General features: G+C 42.5%; 1 protein-coding gene across 4 annotated transcripts; it reads left to right on the forward strand.

Moving 5' to 3' along the window:
- The first annotated feature begins 5,101 nt into the window (after window positions 1-5,101).
- pgam5 (PGAM family member 5, serine/threonine protein phosphatase, mitochondrial) lies at window positions 5,102-18,605 on the forward strand. 4 transcript variants are annotated; one of them, XM_020534286.2, is made up of 6 exons: window positions 5,102-5,369; window positions 7,450-7,625; window positions 9,228-9,353; window positions 12,278-12,366; window positions 13,733-13,866; window positions 17,450-18,605. In XM_020534286.2, the coding sequence occupies exons 1-6, from the start codon at window positions 5,182-5,184 to the stop codon at window positions 17,595-17,597; spliced, it is 861 nt and encodes a 286-aa protein (XP_020389875.1). In that variant the 5' UTR covers window positions 5,102-5,181; the 3' UTR covers window positions 17,598-18,605. The 4 variants fall into 4 exon arrangements, with proteins under 4 accessions (XP_020389875.1, XP_020389876.1, XP_048467458.1 ...); XM_020534287.2 differs by having other exon boundaries at window positions 5,118-5,369; window positions 13,736-13,866; XM_048611501.1 differs by having other exon boundaries at window positions 5,139-5,702; window positions 13,736-13,866.
- Window positions 18,606-19,779: the final 1,174 nt, after the last annotated feature.

Here is a 19,779-nt window from a genome sequence, read left to right on the forward strand (position 1 = left end):
AACCACTTCTAAAAGCAATCTCCAGTCCTCGCCACCTCCATTTTCTGATCATCAGCAATTCTAACTAGAGGTGTGTTTGAACAGAGACGTTCCCACAACCCATTTACTCTCTGCACTCCAATGTCCTGATGGATGGCCATAAATAAAAGGACAATCCTAAGGTTTTGGAGTAGATCTGTAGCTCGGGTTGTGGGTGTTGAGAACAGACACGTGGGTAAGAAACCTCTCCGACAGGAAACTAACAGACATGGAAAAAGCCGTTCTCACCTGAGGACTGAACTACAACTACAGGGACGCCAACAAAACGGAATTCCTAGCTACACTGGAAGCCACACTCGAGACCAATAATATCAATGAAGAAACACAACAAACTATAAGACAGACAGTAGTCCCGACACTAACCAGAAGGAGTGAACTCAACACCCTCAACACATGGGAGAGACAAGCCCTGGACGGATTAAAGAAAGACAAGAACATCCCAATACTACCTGCAGACAAAGGGTGCATGACAGTGATAATGAATAAAAGGGACTACATCTCCAAGGCACAAGTACTGCTTGCCGACGAGAACACATACCGGCCAGTACAAACTGACCCGACACCACAACTAGGCAACAAAATCCTCTGCACGCTACAAAGACTTAAACAAACAGGACAGATCAACAAAACAATTCTGATGAAGGGTCTAGGCCCGAAATGTCAGCCTTCCTGCTCCTATGATGCTGCTTGGCCTGCTGTGTTCATCCAGCTCTACACCTTGTTATCTCAACAAAACAGACTTCTTAAAAATGAAACCCGAAGGAACCAACACACCCCGATTCTACGGCCTCCCTAAAGTGCACAAGCTGGAAGTCCCCCTCATACCCATAGTCTCCCGAGCAGGCACTCCATCGCACAGATTAGCCAAAGAACTACAAAGAAGACTCAGGCACCTAGTCAACAAGTCACCCCGCTCTATCCGCTCAGCCCAAGAATTCCTCAACTCCATCGAAGACCTAAAGATAGAGGATGAAGAGACCATGATATCGTTTGATGTCACTGCCCTATTCACATCAATAGACATACCACTAGCAAGGGAAACAATGACAACACTACTTGAACAAGAACACAACCCCAGTGAAACCATCTCCAAGGACAACATGCTCAAACTATTGGACCTATGCCTGACCACTCACTTCACCTTCAACGGCCAAACATACGAGCAAATCAACGGGACACCCGTGGGATCACCTATCTCTGGACTCATAGCAGAAGCAGTGATGCAAAGACGGGAAAGGACCACCCTTCCGCAAATCCAACCTAAACTGTGGATACGCTACATAGACGACACCTTTGTCATCATTAAACGGACCAAATTAGAAGAGAGACACAAACTTATAAACAACACCCTCACCGGAATAAGATTCGCCAGAGAGGAGGAGAAGAACAAACTGCTCCCATTCCTGGACATCGCGGTAGAGCGCAAGACAAATGGGGAACTGCAAATGAAAATACACCGTAAAGCCACACCACACAGACCAAGTACTGAACTTCAAAAGTAACCACCCCAGCACACACAAACGAAGCTGAGTGCGAACACTATTTAAAAGGGCAACAACACACTGCAGCAACACGGAACTACGCCAACAGGAAGAAGAATACCTCTTCCAAGTGTTCAAGGATAATGGATATCCAAAGAACTGGGTCAGAAAATGCCTACATGAACAGCAGCAGAAAGATTCTACATGCCCCGACACACTCATCACACTACCCTACATCAAGAACACATCGGAACTCACCACAAGACTCCTACGACCACTGGGCATCAGAGTGGCACACAAGCCCACGTCAACCCTACGACAACTACTCACCCGAACTAAAGACCCACTTCCCGCCATGGACAGGACCAGTGTTATCTACAAAATCCCCTGCAGAGACTGCGAGAAACACTACATCGGACAAACAGGAAGGAAACTGACAACAAGAGTACACGAACACCAACTGGCTACAAAAAGACACGACCAATACTCACTCATCTCAATCCACATGGACAAGGAGAACCACGACTTTGACTGGGACGACACCAAGATCCTGGGACAGGCTAGGCAGAGACCAGCACGAGAATTCCTGGAAGCATGGCACTCCACGAAGCATGCTATTAATAAAAACATTGAACTCGACCCCATATACATTCCACTACGAAGGAAAACCGGAAGTGAGGTAATCCATCTCAACGGACCCCAGAGTTTAAAAACCAGGCGGGAAAACACACCGACGCTTCATCGGAGGCTGCACTGAGGATGTTACCCAGCAGGGTAACGAAACGTCTGCAAAACAACAAACCAGCTCGGCGAGCCAACCAACCTCAAAAGGACAATCCTTCACAAACAAATTGACTATAAAATGGAAATGTATTGATCCTTTTCCATTGTTAATCTAGGTAATTTATTCAGAGTTTAATTCTGCTCTTAATAAGGACAATCGTTAAGTAATGAACTGAAATGTGGATACACTTTCAAATCTCAAGTCAGGGTTTGAGTTTCATGAAATTCTTATTTGTTCCTCCCCAATTAAAATTTATTTTTTTGTTAATAAAAAGCTAATATTGTTTTATTGTATTATTGTCCCCAAGCTCTATAGAATTTTTTTTTTGTCTTCAAATGCACTTCCTCCCCATTTTATTTAATTAAATTAAAAGTAAAATGAAAATTTATAGTTTGAGCTAACCCTGCATTTGAACCAATTTCGTCATTGGAATTTTAGTGAAGCCTGAGGGTGATTATTATCTTTTGCCTCTTGAACAAGGTGAAATACCTAACAGACTTTTTTAATGTCAGATGTGAATATGAATTTGAATACTTCGACATCAATGATTTGAAACTACAATGTCATGGATTGCTTCACCTGATGCAACCAATTTTTATTTAAAAATGATGTGGCATTCTTATAAAGCATTTCAGAGAAGGGGAGACACTTTATAGGGAGGATATCACAAGACAGCAAATTGTCAAATACCAGCGTCTGTGGCACCCTGTCCTATTGGCAGCATAACCTACCAGTCACAAAACCAGCCTTGGCAGTCACCCACATACTAGAATCCTATCAAATATGACTCTAGGTACCTTCACCTCAGGGCAAACAGGATCAAACAAATTTAGATGATTAGCCTCAATAAGGAGACCTCACATTATGTGACTAAACTTTAATGAAAGTCCTTAACCTTACTGTCAACAGTGAGTACCACCTGAACCTCAATGTGGACTGAAATCCCACTCTAGAGATTACATTGCACAACTCTAAGGACGGTGTCAACGTGGGTTTTTGTAGTGCTACCTTAACAGAGATGCTTTCTTTTCAGGAAAATGTTAAACCAGGCTCTATCGAGTGGGCACAAAAGATCCCCCAGCACTAATGAGAAGAACAAGAATTAGGCTTCCTGTCCTGGGTCAGGCCTTTTCAGGATGTGGGTTTGTTTTTGTGTCCCTGAAGGCTTTTTGTCCACACAGGCCTTGATAGGTTGGTGGTTCACATTCAGGGCTGGCCATGTGTGTCTGAGTGTGAGGGGTGATTTATTTAAAGTCCAAGCCAGCAAGACCAGGATGGGTTGTGCAGCTGCAGGCATTTGCATGAGTCATATGTACAGTTCTGGATTCTTTGGAATGGGTACAGAAATGGTTTACCAGGATGTTGCATGGTATGGGGCATTTTTTTGCTATAAGGTTGGATAGACTGGGTGGCTCCCAACCCACACTGTGCCCAAGATGATACCAGCTTTCCCCCACCCCCCAACCTCATGGTAAAGTTTTCTTTATTAATTTCACCCAGAGTTGTTTATCTGCTTGCTGGAAATAGTGGAATGATGGAAAGTTTATTGGGTTGGGAGGCATAGATGGCGATGGACCCTGTTTTTTGTCATTTATATAAATGATTTGCATATGAATACAGGAGGCATGGTTACTAAGTTTGCAGACAATACCAAATTTGGTGGTGGTGCAGATAGTAAAGAAGGTTATCTCGGTATACAATGGGACGTGCATGGGTCAGTGCATCAAGTATAGGAGTTGGAATGTCATGTTGTGGCTGTACAGAACAGTGGTTATTTCCACTTTTAGAATACTGCCTTCAATTCTGGTATCCCTACTACAGGCAAGATGCTAAACTTGGAAGGGTTCAGAAAAGATTTGAGGATGTTGCTAGGTTTGGAGAGTTTGACCACTATGGAGAGGCTGAACAGGCTGGGGCTATTTTCCCTGGAGCATCTGGGACTGAGGGGTGACCTGATAAAAGTTTATAATATCATGAGGGTCTGGGATAGGGTAAATAGCCACGTTTTTTTCCCCAGGGTAGGGAAGTCCAAAACTAGAAGCCATAGGTTTCAGATGAGAGGGTGGTGTGTGAATGGAATAAGCTGCCAGAGGGAATGATGGAAGCTGATACAATTACAATATTTTAAAGGCATCTGGATGGTTATATGAATAAGAAGGGTTTATAGGGAATGGGCCAAATGCTGGCACATGGGACTGGATTTATTCAGGATCTCTGGTTGGCATGGGCAAATTGGATAGAAGAGTGTTTCCATGCTGTACAACTCTAGTGCCTCTGATAAGACAGTGGGCACCTGGTCACTATTTAAACTTGTATTTATTATCTTCCAAAGAATGTTGTAATTACACTGTCGATAAAGATTGGTTTTAGTGGTAACATTTATCAATTTATCTCTATCTTTGTTTGCAAGTACTTCAACCAGAGGTCAAGGCTGATAGGGTTCTGAGGGTCACCGGACCTGAAACGTTAACTCTGTTTTCTCCTCCACTAATGCTGCCAGACCTGCTGAGCTTTTCCAGCAACTTTGCTTTTGTGGCAAGGCTGATCGTGCCTCATTGCTTGAATCAATCCAAAGTAAGAAATTGTTGGAATGTTTGTTTTATAAATAAAGCAGTGGATCATGATTAAAGATAAAGGGAGGGGTCCATTAACTTCTGGTGAATGAAAAGGTTTTCTGCTGCATGGGACCCGGAAAAGAAATTCGGAAATTCGCATTAAGCGGAGCACGTTTTTCGAAAACGCCTTTTGTCCGTTTGCGGCCACCAGCCAGGGCCGGTGCGCCGACGTTAGTGTTTCCCCCGGTAATGCGGGCCCAGGACATTGGTTCCGTGCCCCCACTTTGGCGGAATCGTGTCTCCGTCTACCCCCGGGTGGGCCATGGCGTTCCGGAAAGCGTTCCAAGTGGCCTGTGGCATCGCTGGCACCGCCGCCGTGGTGGTGGCTGCCGCGGCCACGACTCAAAGGCGCGGCGAGGGCCGGGTCGAGGCGGCGGCGGCGGTGAGTTGGAGCCCGAGCCCGCCTCTGGAGCAGCGAGCGGCCGCCGGCTGGGACTTCAACTGGGACAAGTGAGTGCGGGCGAGGCCCAGGCCCCGGGGGGGAGGCCGCAGGCCCCCGCGGGGCTGAGGGGGTGCCGCAGTGTCGGAGCTGCTCTCCCTATTCAGCATCGCCTCAGGTTCCCGTTTTGAACAAAAACCAAAAACAAACTGCGCCACTCCCTGGGCTTGGCCCCCAGGGGACTTTCTCCAGCTCCCTCTGGACCAGGTCTCCGGTTTCCTGCTTAATATTTAACTCTCCATCAATATCCGCACCCGCTCCCAAATCAAAACTGGTTTGCTGTCTATGGGATTGAACTGAATGCACTTCAGAAAGGAGGCTGCTGATATCTTCAACATCATCATGTAAATAAAAGTACCAGAAACAGAAATTGCTGAAGAATCTGTGCAGAGAAAACAGAGTTGACGTTTCGAGTCCAGCTCCCCACTGGAGGATGGAGACCTGGAGTTCTTTGAATATCAGATTAGTTGTTGGGTATCAAGGGATTTACAGCAAAAACCACCAGATGAAGTATATAGAGATAGTAGGAACTGCAGATGCTGGATAACCGCAGGAAGTGCTACACCTGCCCCCATACCTCCTCCCTCACCCCCATCCCAGGCCCCAAGAAGACTTTCCACATCAAGCAGATGTTCACCTGCGCATCTGCTAATGTGGTATACTGCATCCGCTGTACCCGTTGTGGCCTCCTCTACATCGGGGAAACCAAGCGGAGGCTCGGGGACCGCTTTGCAGAACACCTACGCTCGGTTTGCAATAAACAACTCCCCCTCCCATTCCTCAGATGACATGTCCATTCTGGGCCTCCTGCAGTGCCACAACGATGCCACCAAAGGTTGCAGGAACAGCAGCTCATATTCCGCTTGGGAACCCTGCAGCCCAATGGTATCAATGTGGATTTCACAAGCTTCAAAATCTCCCCTCCCCCTACCGCATCCCAAAACCAGCCCAGCTTGTCCCCGCCTCCCTAACCTGTTCTTCCTCCCACCTCAAGCCGCACCCCCATCTCCTACTTATTAACCTCATCCCACCCCCTTGACCTGTCCGTCCTCCCTGGACTGACTTATCTCCTCCCTACCTCCCCACCTACACTCACCTTTACTGGTTCCATCCCCGCCTCTTTGACCTGTCTGTTTCCTCTCCACCTATCTTCTCCTCTATCCATCTTCTATCCGCCTCCCCCTCTCTCCCTATTTATTTCAGAACCCCCTTCCCCTCCCCCCTTTCTGATGAAGGGTCTAGGCCCGAAACGTCAGCCTTCCTGCTCCTATGATACTGCTTGGCCTGCTGTGTTCATCCAGTTCTACACCTTGTTATCTCAGATGAAGTATATACGTGGATGTAATTGAATGGTAGAACAGTCAAGATGGCCAGTTTGAGCTATTTTAGTGTTACAGGAATGTTGTACTGGTACAAGGTCAAATTCCACTGAGTGTAGCATCAAGGATCAATGGGTATCAGGGGATAAACTTTCTGCTGGTTGGAGTCCTACCTGGCACATAGGAAGACGGTTGTGGTTGTTGGAGGTCAGTCATCTCAGTTCCAGGACATCTCTGCAGCAATTCCTCAGGGTAGTGTCCTAGACCCAACCATCTTCACCAGCTTCATCAGCAGTGACCTGCCTCCATCATAAGGTCAGCAGCGGGTATTTCATCAATGATTGCACAATGTTCAGCACCTTTCATGACTCTTCAGATAGTGAAGCAGTCAAAATTCTGGAATGCCCTCTTTATGGGCATTGTAGGTTAACCTGCAACATATAGACTGCAGAAGGCAGCTCACCACCACCTTCTCAAGGGAGGGCAATTAATGCTGACCAGCAATGTCCACCCACGTCCCACAAATTAATTTTTAAAAAAAAATCTGAATTTGTTTCTTCCACGTTACTGTACTAATAACTGGTGAACTTCGCCAAACTTTAATGCAGTTGTGTGGAAGCATTTGTGTTGAAGGCAGATTAGTTCTTCTTGCATGAGTTTAACCAGTTCTCAGCTAGATAGTTAAAGTACCAGGGAAGGAGTTTTCTGATGGAATGTAAAACACTGAGAATGTGGTTCCTGTCCTAACCATTGATGAATTTCTTTCTTTCAGGCGGGAGCCTATTTCATTGATGAAACCCAATAAGAAAAACAAAGACAACGCTGAGGACTTTACTGCTCAACTTGAAAATTACAAAGTCAAAGCCACAAGGCACATCTTCCTCATCAGACATTCCCAATACAATCTGTCAGCCTCAACAGACAAAGAAAGAATTCTGACATCACTGGGTCTGTACATGTGAATTTATTACTTAAGACCTTTTGTAAATTATCTCTTTGGTTGTATCTAGTTTTATTTTGTATTGATTATCCATTTGCCAGGAGTGAGGAACAAGTGTTGTTGGGAATCGAGGAGCTAAGATCTTGCAGAGGAAATTGTGCTAGGCTTGGGAGAAAGCACAAGGGATGAATTAGAGAGAAAATTCTGGAATACTCCATAGTTTTAGCGGAACCTGCAAAAAGTTTGAAATGAAATAGGTTTTGTACAAGTGAAAGGAGGGGGCTGGGAGGAAAACATTTGGAAAGTCTGTGGTGGATTAAATGACAAATGGCTTAACTTTTATTTTGGATTTCAAACATTTGCATTATTTTGATATATGGACTAATTGGACAGATTTTTAAAAAAGGCTAGCACAGGCACAATGGGCCAAATAGTCACCACCTTTGCTATATTATCCTATGATACACATCCTTGTTTTCAGATCGCTGCCACCAGCTCAGCCCTGCTTCTTCCTGTAATCTCTCCCAGTCCTGTGACTGTTCAGCATGTTTGTGCTCCTCTAATGCTAGCGTGTTGAGCATTCTCAATTTGAATCACACCACCACAGGTGACCGTGCCTTCAGCTGCTAAAACCCTAAACTCTGGAATTCCCTCCGAGTGTCTAAGACACTTTCTTCCTTTAAAACACTCCCTTCAAACATATTTTTCTACTTTGGCTCCAGTTCACCAATTCACTTTCCAATCTCAATTTTACATTAGTTTACAGGCTGAAACATTGCAAGTATACACCTCCTAATTATCCTCCCCACATTTTCATCTCTTTATATTTGCTCGAGGTATTTTCAAATCAACCTCTTCAAAGATGTTATTACACAACTGAAACAGGTGCAACTTGAACCCAGACCTCCCAACCTAGGGGTAGGGAGACTACCACTCACTGCAAAAGCCCTTTATATTTGCACAATGAAAGCTGCATTAATGCACTGTACTTCTAAATAATTAAGCACAATGGCTAGATAATTTATCTTTTAGTAGTTATTTATTTGAACAAGTTTTTGACTATTATCCCTACCATCTCCTCGTATGCCTCACTGTGTGATTTTGCTTTATAACTTTCCTGTGAAGACCTGTGGAAGGTTTTCTTATGTCAAAGTTACTTTATAATCATAATTTGTTGTAGTGCAGGATGCCAGGAAGTTTCGAGAGTGGGAGAGCAGATCACAGAGATCAATTTGCGGCAATGATGCCAAATTCAGATTTTCATCTTTGGAGGAAGACCAAGTAAACCAATAAGTTCAGTTGTTTTAAGGTCCTCAGTTGGAAAGGATGAGCAGGAGCAGCCAGTGTACCTTTAAACAGGCAGAACAATGCCCAGGATAGTTTATTGTGTCTTATGTAGAGCAAAGAGCTAATATATCATTATTTATGCTTTGCAGTTCTAGAAATGTGGTGTTTGTCATATAACATTGTTAATGTATTCAGTACTGTGGCAAAGCATAGTCCATTAGACATTTGAGGATGTTTACTGAATTTATCAGATGAACGGCTTGTAGTTTTATTGTCTATAAACTGTTTATCACCTTCAGGCTGAAAATGTTACTTTGTTCCAGGACGTGAACAGGCTGAACTAACGGGTCAGCGATTGGCAAGTTTGGGATTGAAATATGACATTCTGATTCACTCCAGTATGACCAGAGCAAAAGAGACAGCGACAATTATTAGTAAATACCTGCCAGGTGGGTCAGGGTGCACTCAGTCAGACTAATGCTGTGTCTGCTCGGTACTTTGCAGATTTTCTTCTGATTTTTAATAATCAATTCTATCATAAAAAAGTAAAATTTGCATTTGTGGGACTCGGATATTTAACAGGGACAATGCACAATTAGATTTACTTACTACTCTTCTCGATGTTTTTCTTAAAGACAACCTGTTTGGCTAAACTTTTGGTCACCTCTCCTAAAATCTCCTTATGTGGCTTGGTGTAAATTTTTGTCTGAAGTGCTTTGGGATGTTTTACTACAGTTAAAGTGCTGTAATGTAATGTAAGTAGCTTTGCATATCCATGAAGTGTCGATGGACGTAATGTTTTAAGATGAAAGCCCGTGAATACTTTGAGACCCAATGTTTGTTGAGTGTTGCGTGTCGCATGCTTGGGAGAAAGAGGGGAACACGGACCTAAGGCTCCAAAAGGTCTCCATGAGGAGATTTCCTTCCCTTCTGTCTCCATCGGTTGTAAATTCACTGATATACATTGATCATTCTGATAAGTCATTAATTCCACTATCGTTGAATTATGTGACTAATAAGTTGGGAAAACTGAACTAGATGGACCTTGGTCCTTTTTCGCATTTAGCAAATTCTTTTTTGTCAGTTGATGCTGATATTGACAAAGGTATAAATTCCATAACAATCTGTTACTAGTCAGTGCTTTACTAGTTACTTCATTAGTGGCAGCCTGTCACACTTCTTAGCACAAGCCTTTGATGTTCAGAGGGATTTCAGTTTAATGTAGTGTTGAGGGAGTACTGTATTGTCAGAGTGACCGTATCTCAGATGAAAATTATTTATAGAAAAAGGGAGTTATTCTTGGTGTCCTGACTAATATGATGGGGAAATGGTATCATAGTGATACTGTCACTAGATTAGTATTTCAGAGACCCAGACTAATGTCATGGGCTCATGGATTTGAATAAGACCATAAGATATGGGAGCAGTTCGGCCCATCAAGTCTGCTGTGCCAGTCAATCGTGACAGATGTATTTCTCGACCCCATTCTCTTGCCTTATCTCCGTAACTCTTGATCCCTTTCCTAATGAAGAATCTATCTATATCTATCTTCAATAAACTCAATGACTTGGCCTCCACAGCCTTCTGCGGTAATAAGTTCCACAGAATAACCACCCTCTGACTGAAGAAATTTCTCCTCATCTCAGCTCTAAAGGGTCGTGCTTTCATTTCTGAGGCTGTGCCTCCGGGTCCTAGTCTCTCCCACTAGTGAAAACATCTTCTCCACGTCCACTTTATTCAGGCCTCTCCGTATTCTGTAATTTTCAGTCAGATCCCCCTCATCCTTCTAAACTCCATGGAGTACAGACCCAGAGACCTCCATTGCTCCTCATGTGACAAGTCCTTCATCTCCAGGATCATTCTTGTAAGCCTTCTCTGGGCCCCCTCCAATGACAGCACATCTTTCCTTTGATACAAGGCCCAAATAGTGTTCCAAATGCAGTCAGACCAGAGCCTTACATAGCCTCAGCAGTACGTCCCTGCACTTGTGTTCTAGCCCTCTTGAAATGAATGCTAACGTTGCATTTACCCTACTAACTGCCAACTGAACCTGCATGTTAACTTTAAGACAATCCTGAATGAGGACTCCCAAATCCCTTTGTGCTTAAAATTTCCGAAGCCTTCCCAATTTAGAAAATAGTCTATGCCTCTATTTTTCCTACTAAAGTGAATAACCTCCCAATTTCCCCATAGTATGTTCCATCTGCCATTTATCTGCCGACTCTCCTAGCCGGTTCCTCCACCTATGTTTGTGTCATCTGCAAATTTAGCAAAAATATCCTCAGTTCCTTCATCCAAATCGTCAATGTATACTGTAAATAGTTGTGGTCACAACACAGACCCCTACAGTACTCCACTAGACACCGGTTGCCATTTGAATTCAATAAAAATCTGGAATTTTTTTTTTTAAGAAAGCTGGCCTAATGTAAACCATGTAATCATTGTCACTTGTTGTAAAAAAAAATCTGACCTATTAATGTCTCATGGGAAGGAAATCTGCCATCCTTACTTGATCTGACCTATATGTGGCATGAGTGAATGTGATTTACTCTTAACTGCTCTCTGGACAACTAGACAATGAAACCTAACCTAGCCAGTGATGCCCCCACGTTCCCTGTACAAATAATAAAAATTGACTTCACAAAAGCAGATTATCTATTCATTACCACATTGCTGTTTGTGGAAACCTGCTGCATGCAATTTTGCTACACTTTATAAGTTCATTGGCTGTAAAGTACTTTAAGACATGGTGGTGAAAACAACAGACATGATGTAAGTCATTCTTTTTCACAATCCCATCCGGTCCTGGTGACTTACCAACTTTAGAAACAAACAGTCAGTCCTTTTCTGCTTTGATTTTTTTTTTTTTAAAAACTTCTTTTACTACGGCTTTGGTTGCATCTTCTTCCTTGGTAAAACAAGGATTACAAATTAAAGTATCGTGCAAAAAATATGATGGAGGAATGGGATACGAATAGAAATACTGTGTGTGGAAGAAGTTGGGTACCTAGGTTGACTGGACGGCTGGATTAGGATGCAGTGTGGGTTCAATTCTCGCACCAGCTAAGGTTACCATGAAGGACTCTCCTCATCCTCTCCCTCAGGTTAAACCACCACCAGTCATTTCTTTCTAATGAGACAGCTGCCCTATTGTCTGGTGAAACCATGGTGACAGTATTGTGTGTGGCTTTGGTTTGATGAATTCCTTCTGTGGCAGATCACTGATCTCATTTGCATCTTTGAGGCAATAAAGAAGAACGTTCATGTGTAGCAATAGAGGGGAATGGGGAAATAGATCAATGTAATAAGCAATTAGTGTATTTAATGTACTGATTGGATGTGGCATTTATATTTGTGAGCATTGTGGTTCTAGGTTTGGAAATGATGAGTTGCGACTTACTGAGAGAAGGAGCACCAATTGAACCCGTGCCACCAGTCAGCCATTGGAAACCAGAAGCTATGGTAAGAATGAAGCTAAAGGTAACTTACAATAAACTGCTTCTGTTGAGAAGTGCCAGTGGAAATCACAAGATTACATGCTGTCCAGTGAATTTAATGTTTGAATATAGTTTGGTTTTCATTTATAGATAGGAGTGACTTAGCAAGTTTTTTTTTTTAAAATGAACTTCCTGCTGTTAAGGAGCCATGTTGATCCTAAGAATATTGTTATAACTCACTCCTTCAACCCAAAACTACTTCGCACAAAATTGGAACAGAAGTACATCATTCAGCCCTATTCTGCCGTTCAATTCGATCCTTGCTGTTTCTATAGGAGATGGGTGTCTGGATTGGTAAATGGTGAATGCTTTTCGTTTTCGATACATTGAAAGCTACAGTATTGCTAAAAGAGTCTACTGCGGCTGTGTTCTGCTCTGGTGATACTAACTTGCCTCTCTCTGTTTACGAGGTTGAAGTATGTGAGAACAGTTTTGTGTTCTGGACTGATGATTGGATGACTGCAGCCAAATTCAATGTTTATGTCTGTGCTTGCTTCCCATTGGAAGAGTTGGTTTTAAATTGTATCTGTTTGAGTCAAACTAAATTCAGGTCACAGCAAAATGCCAGTCTTCCCACAGTGAGACTCAACATATCATTATCGACAAAGCAAAGTTGGGAGTCTGATGGAATGCTGTTCACTTGCCTGGATGAGTGAAGCTCCAACAACACTCAACAATCTCAATAAAACAGTCCACTTTTTTTGGAACCCTCTGCTCTCTACCATGTAGAAGGAGAGAGACAGCAGATGCATTGGAATACCACCACCTGCTCTTTCCCCTTCAATCCACCCACCGTCCTGACTTGGAAATACAACATTGTTTGTTCACTGTCACTGGGTCAAAATCCTGGCAGTCCCCTCCAAACAGCACTGGAAGTATTCCAACACCCAATGGATTACAGTGGGTCAAGAAGGCAACTCATCACCATCTTCTGCAGGACAATTAAGGATGGTCAATGAATGATGGCGTAACCAGTGTCACCCACATCCTCTGAACAAATAATCTTAAAAAAAACTGTGTTCTGATTCCTTTAGAGATAACTTGGAGAAAGAGCAGGTTATGACTGCCATCAAAATTCTGTTTGAAACATTTGTTAATCTAAAATACGTATTTCATCGTGCGTTAATGTAATTGCTGTTGAGATATTACACCCCCATATTGCTGATAGAAGGGGAGTTTCATGATATTGATCCAGCAACAATGAAGGAATGGTGATATATTTCCACGTTACAGTTCAGAGATGGATTTTGCCAATATGTCTATAATTTCCAGATGGTGGTACTTTCCAGACAGTATCTAAAGTGACTTACATATTTTTCAAATGTACTCAGCAGTATCACGAAGATGGTGCAAGGATCGAAGCTGCCTTCCGACGCTACATTCACAGAGCTGATCTGAAGCAAGAGAACGATAGTTATGAGATCATTGTCTGTCATGCAAATGTTATCCGTTATTTTGTTTGCAGGTATTTATTCAATATTTTGTTATAACTGGGGAAAATGTAGAGGTCTTATACCCGGTAGTGTATTTCCAAGTAGCTATTAGAGCATCAAGTCCACATTCCATTCAGTATAACACCAATATGATAATCACAAATGTTTGCAAATTCATTTAATATTTACCAGTGTCAAAATCTGTTGGAAATGAAAAGTCTTGCCTGTGCACTCTTGGTAACTCGTTTCAGTGATGCTTAGAGTTTTTGAAAAAATTCTGTTTTGGAGAAATGACAGGGTTGAGATCAGTTCTATAAAGAAACTGGACAAGAATGGATTATTTTCCTTTCAGCAAAAATGGTTAAGGGGAGATTTAATGGAGTTGCTCAAATCATGGGGAGATTAATTGAGAAACTGTTTCTGGTGGAAGGAATGGTAACCAGACAGACCTTAATTTTAACATTATCACCGGAAAAAGCAGTGCAGAACTGACTCTGTATTGTACTAACCACCTACGTTATGTGCTCAAATATCTGGAATGGGATTTAAAACCGCACCCGACAGAGCTGGGAGCATCAAGGCTAACATCAAAATATCACAGCTACATTGCAGACTTACCAAAGTGAAAGAGAAGAACTCACTTAAGTACAAACAGCTTTGCTTGATTTTGTCTTATTTATTCATAGGATGTGAGCAACAGTAGTAAGACCAGCATTTATTGTTCATCCCTAAGTGCTCTTGAGAAGGTGGTGTTAAGCTGCCTATCTTTGACATAGTTGACTGGGCTTGTTAGGGCATTTCAGAGGACAGCTGAGAGTCAGACACATTGCTGTGTGTCTGGAGTCGTCTGTAAGTCAGATTAAGTAAGAACAGCAGAATTCCTTCATTAAGGAATGGGTTTTTAATGCCCATCCAATAGTTACATGATTATTACTATTGGTACTAACTTTATTCCAGTATTAGTTAATTAGTTGCATTTAATTTCCCCAAATGCCTGGAAAGTATTTGAACTCCTGTCTGTGTCCAGCTCCCTTGAATTGCTAGGTTAATAGCATAATCTTATGGTGCAACACATCATCTGTTTGTATTAATGTAAGTAATGATTTGACTAATCAGACTGCATGGACTTTTGAATGAGCAGTTGTGTTTGACAAACATGTTGGAGTTTTTTTGAGGGTGTCACTAAAAGGATTGATAAAGGGAAGTCCGTGGACATAATATAAAAGACCTTTGATAAAGTTTCCCGCAGGAGGTTAGTTAGTAGAATTAAAGTACAGGGAGTAGTGGTAATGCACTGGCACAGATTTAAAGATTGGCCAATGAGCAGAAACAGTAATAATATTGTGAGAATGACTCAATGGTCGGCTCTGTCCAATGGGACATTGCAAGGACGAGGTACTTAGGGCCCCAGTTGTTCACAATGTGTATCAATGATTTGGATCTGGGGTCCAAATGTAAGATTTCCAAGATACAGTGCTGGGTGGGAATGTGTTGTGACGAAGATCCAAAGTAACGGATTTGGAAAGACTTGCTGAGTAGGCAAGAATATGGCAGATGGAATATAATGTGGACAGTTGTGAATATACAATTTGGTAGGAGGAACAGATGTGCAGAGTATTTATCTTGCATAGTAAACAATTAAAAAGTGTAGATCTACAAAGGGACCTGAGAGTCGTCATTGAATTGTCACTGATTGCTGACACACAGTTCAACAAGCAATTAGGAAGGCTAATGGAATAGAGTCATAGAGAATAGAATCTTTCCCCTCTCACCTTAAACCTATGCTGTCTAGTTTTAGACTCTGCTACCCTGGGGAAAAGGCCTTGGCTATGCACCTGATCTGCACCCCTCATGATTTTATAAACTTTTATTAGGTCACCCCTCAGTCTTTGATGCTGTAAGTAAAATAGCCCCAGCCTGTTCAGCTTCACCCTATAGCTCAAACCCTCCAACCCTGGCTACATCCTTGTACATCTTTTCTGAACCCTTTCCAGTTTCACAATATTCTTCCTATTAGCAGGGAGACCAGAATTGAATGCAGTATTCCAAAAGTGGTCTAAACAATGTCGTGTACAGCTGCAACATGACCTTCCAACTCCAATGCTCAATACACTGACCAATAAAAGCAGGCATTTCAAACGCCTTCTTCACTATTCTGTCTACCTGGGACTCCACTTTCCAAGAACTATGAAACTGCACTCCAAGGTCTCTCTGTTCAGCAACACTCCCCAGGACCTTACCATAAAGTGTACAAATCCTGCCATGATTTGCCTTTCCAAAATGCAGCGCCTCACATTTATCTAAATTAAAACTCCATTTGCCACTCCTCAGCCCTCTTGATCAAAGTCCTGTTGTACTCTGAGCCCCCTTGGCTGACCACACCACCACCAGTTTTGGTGTCATCTGCAAACTTACTAACCATACCTCCTATGTAAAATGACAAAAAGCAGTGGACCCACCACTGGTCACAGGCCTCCAGTCCGAAAGCAATTCTCCACCACTATCCCTGTCTCCTACTTTCAAGCCAGTTCTGTATCCCAATGGCTACTTCTCCCTGTATTCCATGTGATCTAACCTTGTGGAACACCTTACCGAAGTCCATATAGATCATGTCCACTGCTCTGTCTTAATCAATCCTCTTCAAAATATTGGCCTTTTATTGAAAAAGCATTTGAGTAAAGGCATACCAAAGTGTTATAGCCTTTGGTATACTACATGCAGTTTTTTGTCTCCCTTGCCTTCGGAAGTATAATATTGTATAGCTGGAATGCAACAAGACTTTTTCTTCTAGGATAATGGGACTGCATTATGAAAAGAGATTGGGGAAACTGGACTAAAACAAAAGACTGTGGATGCAGGAGGTCTGAATCAGAAACAGCTGGCAAAACTCAGCGGGTCTCTGAAAAGTCACTGGACTTGAAATGTTAACTCTACCTTCTTCCCACACATCGCCGTACCTGCTGAGTTTTGCCAGTAATTTCTGTTGGGGAAACTGAACCCACATTTTCTAGAGTCTCAGAATGAGGGGTGATCGAATTGAAACCTACAAAACAATTAAAGGAGGAGCAAATTACTACAGGCGCTGGAATCTACTGGAAACAAAAAGTGCTGGAAATCACAGCAGGTGAGGCACCGTCCGTGGAGAGACAGCAAGTCTAGATATCTTTTTATCTCTGCTATGATGAAGAGTCATCTCGACTCCAAACGTTAGCTTGCTCTCTCTCCATGGATGCTGCCTGACCACTGATTTCTAGCATTTTCTTGTTTTCAGTCAAAATAATTGAAGGGGTGGATGTAGTTAATAAATCAATAGATGCAGATGCAGATGCGGGTTGGAGAGTCTTGAACCAGGGGATACTTTCAAAATAAAGAAAAACCTCTTAAAATTGAGATGAGAAATTCTTTTACTCAGGGCTGTGAATATTTGGAATTCTCTACATCAGAGAACAGTAGAAGCGCAATCACTAAGTAGTTTAAATGGTTAACAATTTGCTATCATTAGAGAACATCCCCACTTATGACTTTATGATGGAATGATCTATTTTGTAACAACTTTATAGATTCCCCAAGGTTTAATACATTTTCTAGTAATCCATGTTTTTTCTCTCTTTGTAGAGCTTTGCAGTTTCCTCCAGAAGGATGGCTGAGGATGTGTCTCAACAATGGCAGCATCACCTGGCTTACCATCCACCCTAATGGGAGGGTTGCACTCCGAACATTAGGAGACACAGGCTTCATGCCTCCTGACAAATTAAGTCGCTAGAACAGAGCTGCTGCTTGTTATTTTCAAAATCTTGTGCTTCATGTTACAGTGCAAAATGTTGTCTAATACTTGAAATGATATCAGTTGTTACCATGTCGGTTTACAACAAGTTAGATTTTTATTAACTTTTTTTTTTCCCAATTTTCTAATCACACCCCTGAATCCAGGTTGTACGAGTGTGTGTGTGGAATTTAATCAATCAATGTTGATTCATTTTAAGCTGATGACACACTTGAATGATGTCTCTGCCTGTGCCATAGTATGTTTCTCTTCGCTTTCACTCCCTTACCTCATTATAACCTTGTTGAGAAATAGTAAACTTAACTTGGAGGGAGATGCAAAGTCTGGTCCTGAGTGTCATTATCACTGTAGAAGTAACTTGCTTTTTAAAATTTCAAATGATTCTCAGTTTAAAGGTTTGTTTAGTCTGTAAAAGAATCACTTTTCTCTTGCAGATATTGTATGTAAGACCCAATACACACAGTGTCTTGCGTATGGTTCATGAGATATGTCATTCTTCCTGGCTCATTGCATAGCGAAGTCTAGCAGCAGCCCTTGCTTGCTTGTGCAGGCAGGTGACCTCAGTCAGTACTGCTCAGGAGAGGGGAGAACAGTTGTTATGAATCTGACCCTCCGTCAGTCATGGCTAGTATGGTGGATTCAGTTGTGATACCTCTGTAGGTGAACAGGCTATTAAAGCATGTATGAAATAGGATAACTTCCATCCATTGAACTGTAAGTGAAAGAATTTTTATCTTTGTTGCACATCATAGATTGCTTCAGAACCAATGAATTAATTTTGAAATAGGCACAGCTTTGGTGGGAGGGTTGAATATAAGTTGTACAAAACAAATCATTATACTTGATAATTGGTGATCAAGCTATAGAACTTGTATCATGTTTTGCATTAAGCAGTTTACTGATTGTATCAATTTTTTTTTTCCAGGCTACATCAATGCAATTTTAAATTCATTACAGGGCTCTGCAAATAAAGGGTTTTTAACAAACTGTTGTCATGTAGCAATAGATGTGTTATTAACAAGCACAGTGATTGAAAGATCACAACCAGTAACTTTCATATCCTTATTTCAATTTATGGATGTGGTTTTAATAAGTTTACTAGAATGAAGAGTTCTTTGACAAGTAAAGGTTAATTCTTTCATTGGAGTTGAAAGAAGTTTCTGGGCTTTAACAATCTGCCAACAGCATTACTTACAGAAAACCTTGACCACAGTTACTCCAAACTGAGATTACCAGCTAGCTCTACATCACTCTGGTGCAACTTGACCCATGGCTGTGAAAAACCTGAAGTAAGTCACAGGGAATGGTTTGTTACGTAAGTGGTGTGCAACTACAAGGAGATAGCAAGAACTGCAGATGCTGAAGTCAATCAATACAGTATGGAGCTGGAGCAACACACAGCAGGTCAGGCACCAGGAGAGTTGACATTTTGGGTCAGGACAGGGAAAGGGGAAGGTAGGTGGGATGATGGACAGGTTGTCAGGTCAAGGAGATGGGGATTGGACATTGGACATTGGATGCGGCCAGGGTGGGGAGATTTTGAAACTGGTGAATTTTACGTTCAGGCTCTAGGCTCCCAAGGTGGAGTGAGGTTGTTCCTCCGTCATCGTGGCACTGGAGGAGGCATTAAAATGGTTAGTGTACAAAAGGTCCTGTCGATTATCACATACAGAGTGTAGATACTCCACGAAACATCACCAAGTCTGTGCTTGGTCTCACTGATTGTAGAGGAGGCCACTTCGGGAGCAACAGATAAAGTAGACCAGGTTGGAGGATGTACGTGTGAATACCTGTCAGATATGGAAAGTTTGTCTTGGGCCTCAGATGAAAGTGAGGGGGGAGGCATAGGGGTAGGTGTAGCACATCTTGCAGTTGCAGGAAAAGGTGCCAATGTGGTGGTGTTGGTGGGGAGTGTGGAGTGGATGAGGGAGTCATGGAATGGTGGGTACATAGAGTGGAACCTACGAAAGAGGTGGGGAGAGTGGGAAATATCACTTTGGTGGTAGGGTCAAATTGCAGGTGGCAGAGCATGATGTCCTGAATGTAGGAAGTTGGTGGGGTGGGGGTAGGTGTGGGAAATGCAAGAAATCCAGTTGAGGGCCTTTTGGATCAACTAAGGGGGGGGGGGATGTCAGGGAGTGGAGTGCTCCAGCTTGGGAGT

The sequence above is a fragment of the Rhincodon typus genome, chromosome 24, assembly GCF_021869965.1.
Source record: "Rhincodon typus isolate 14 chromosome 24, sRhiTyp1.1, whole genome shotgun sequence".
Taxonomy (NCBI): Eukaryota; Metazoa; Chordata; class Chondrichthyes; order Orectolobiformes; family Rhincodontidae; genus Rhincodon; species Rhincodon typus.

Bases quoted from the DNA above. Each gene is read 5' to 3' on its own strand.
- pgam5 (XM_020534286.2), top strand. From the start codon at position 5,182: ATGGCGTTCCGGAAAGCGTTCCAAGTGGCCTGTGGCATCGCTGGCACC. The intron at 5,370-7,449 runs GTGAGTGCGGGC...TCTTTCTTTCAG, and splicing joins TGGGACTTCAACTGGGACAA to GCGGGAGCCTATTTCATTGA. The intron at 7,626-9,227 runs GTCTGTACATGT...ACTTTGTTCCAG, and splicing joins AAGAATTCTGACATCACTGG to GACGTGAACAGGCTGAACTA.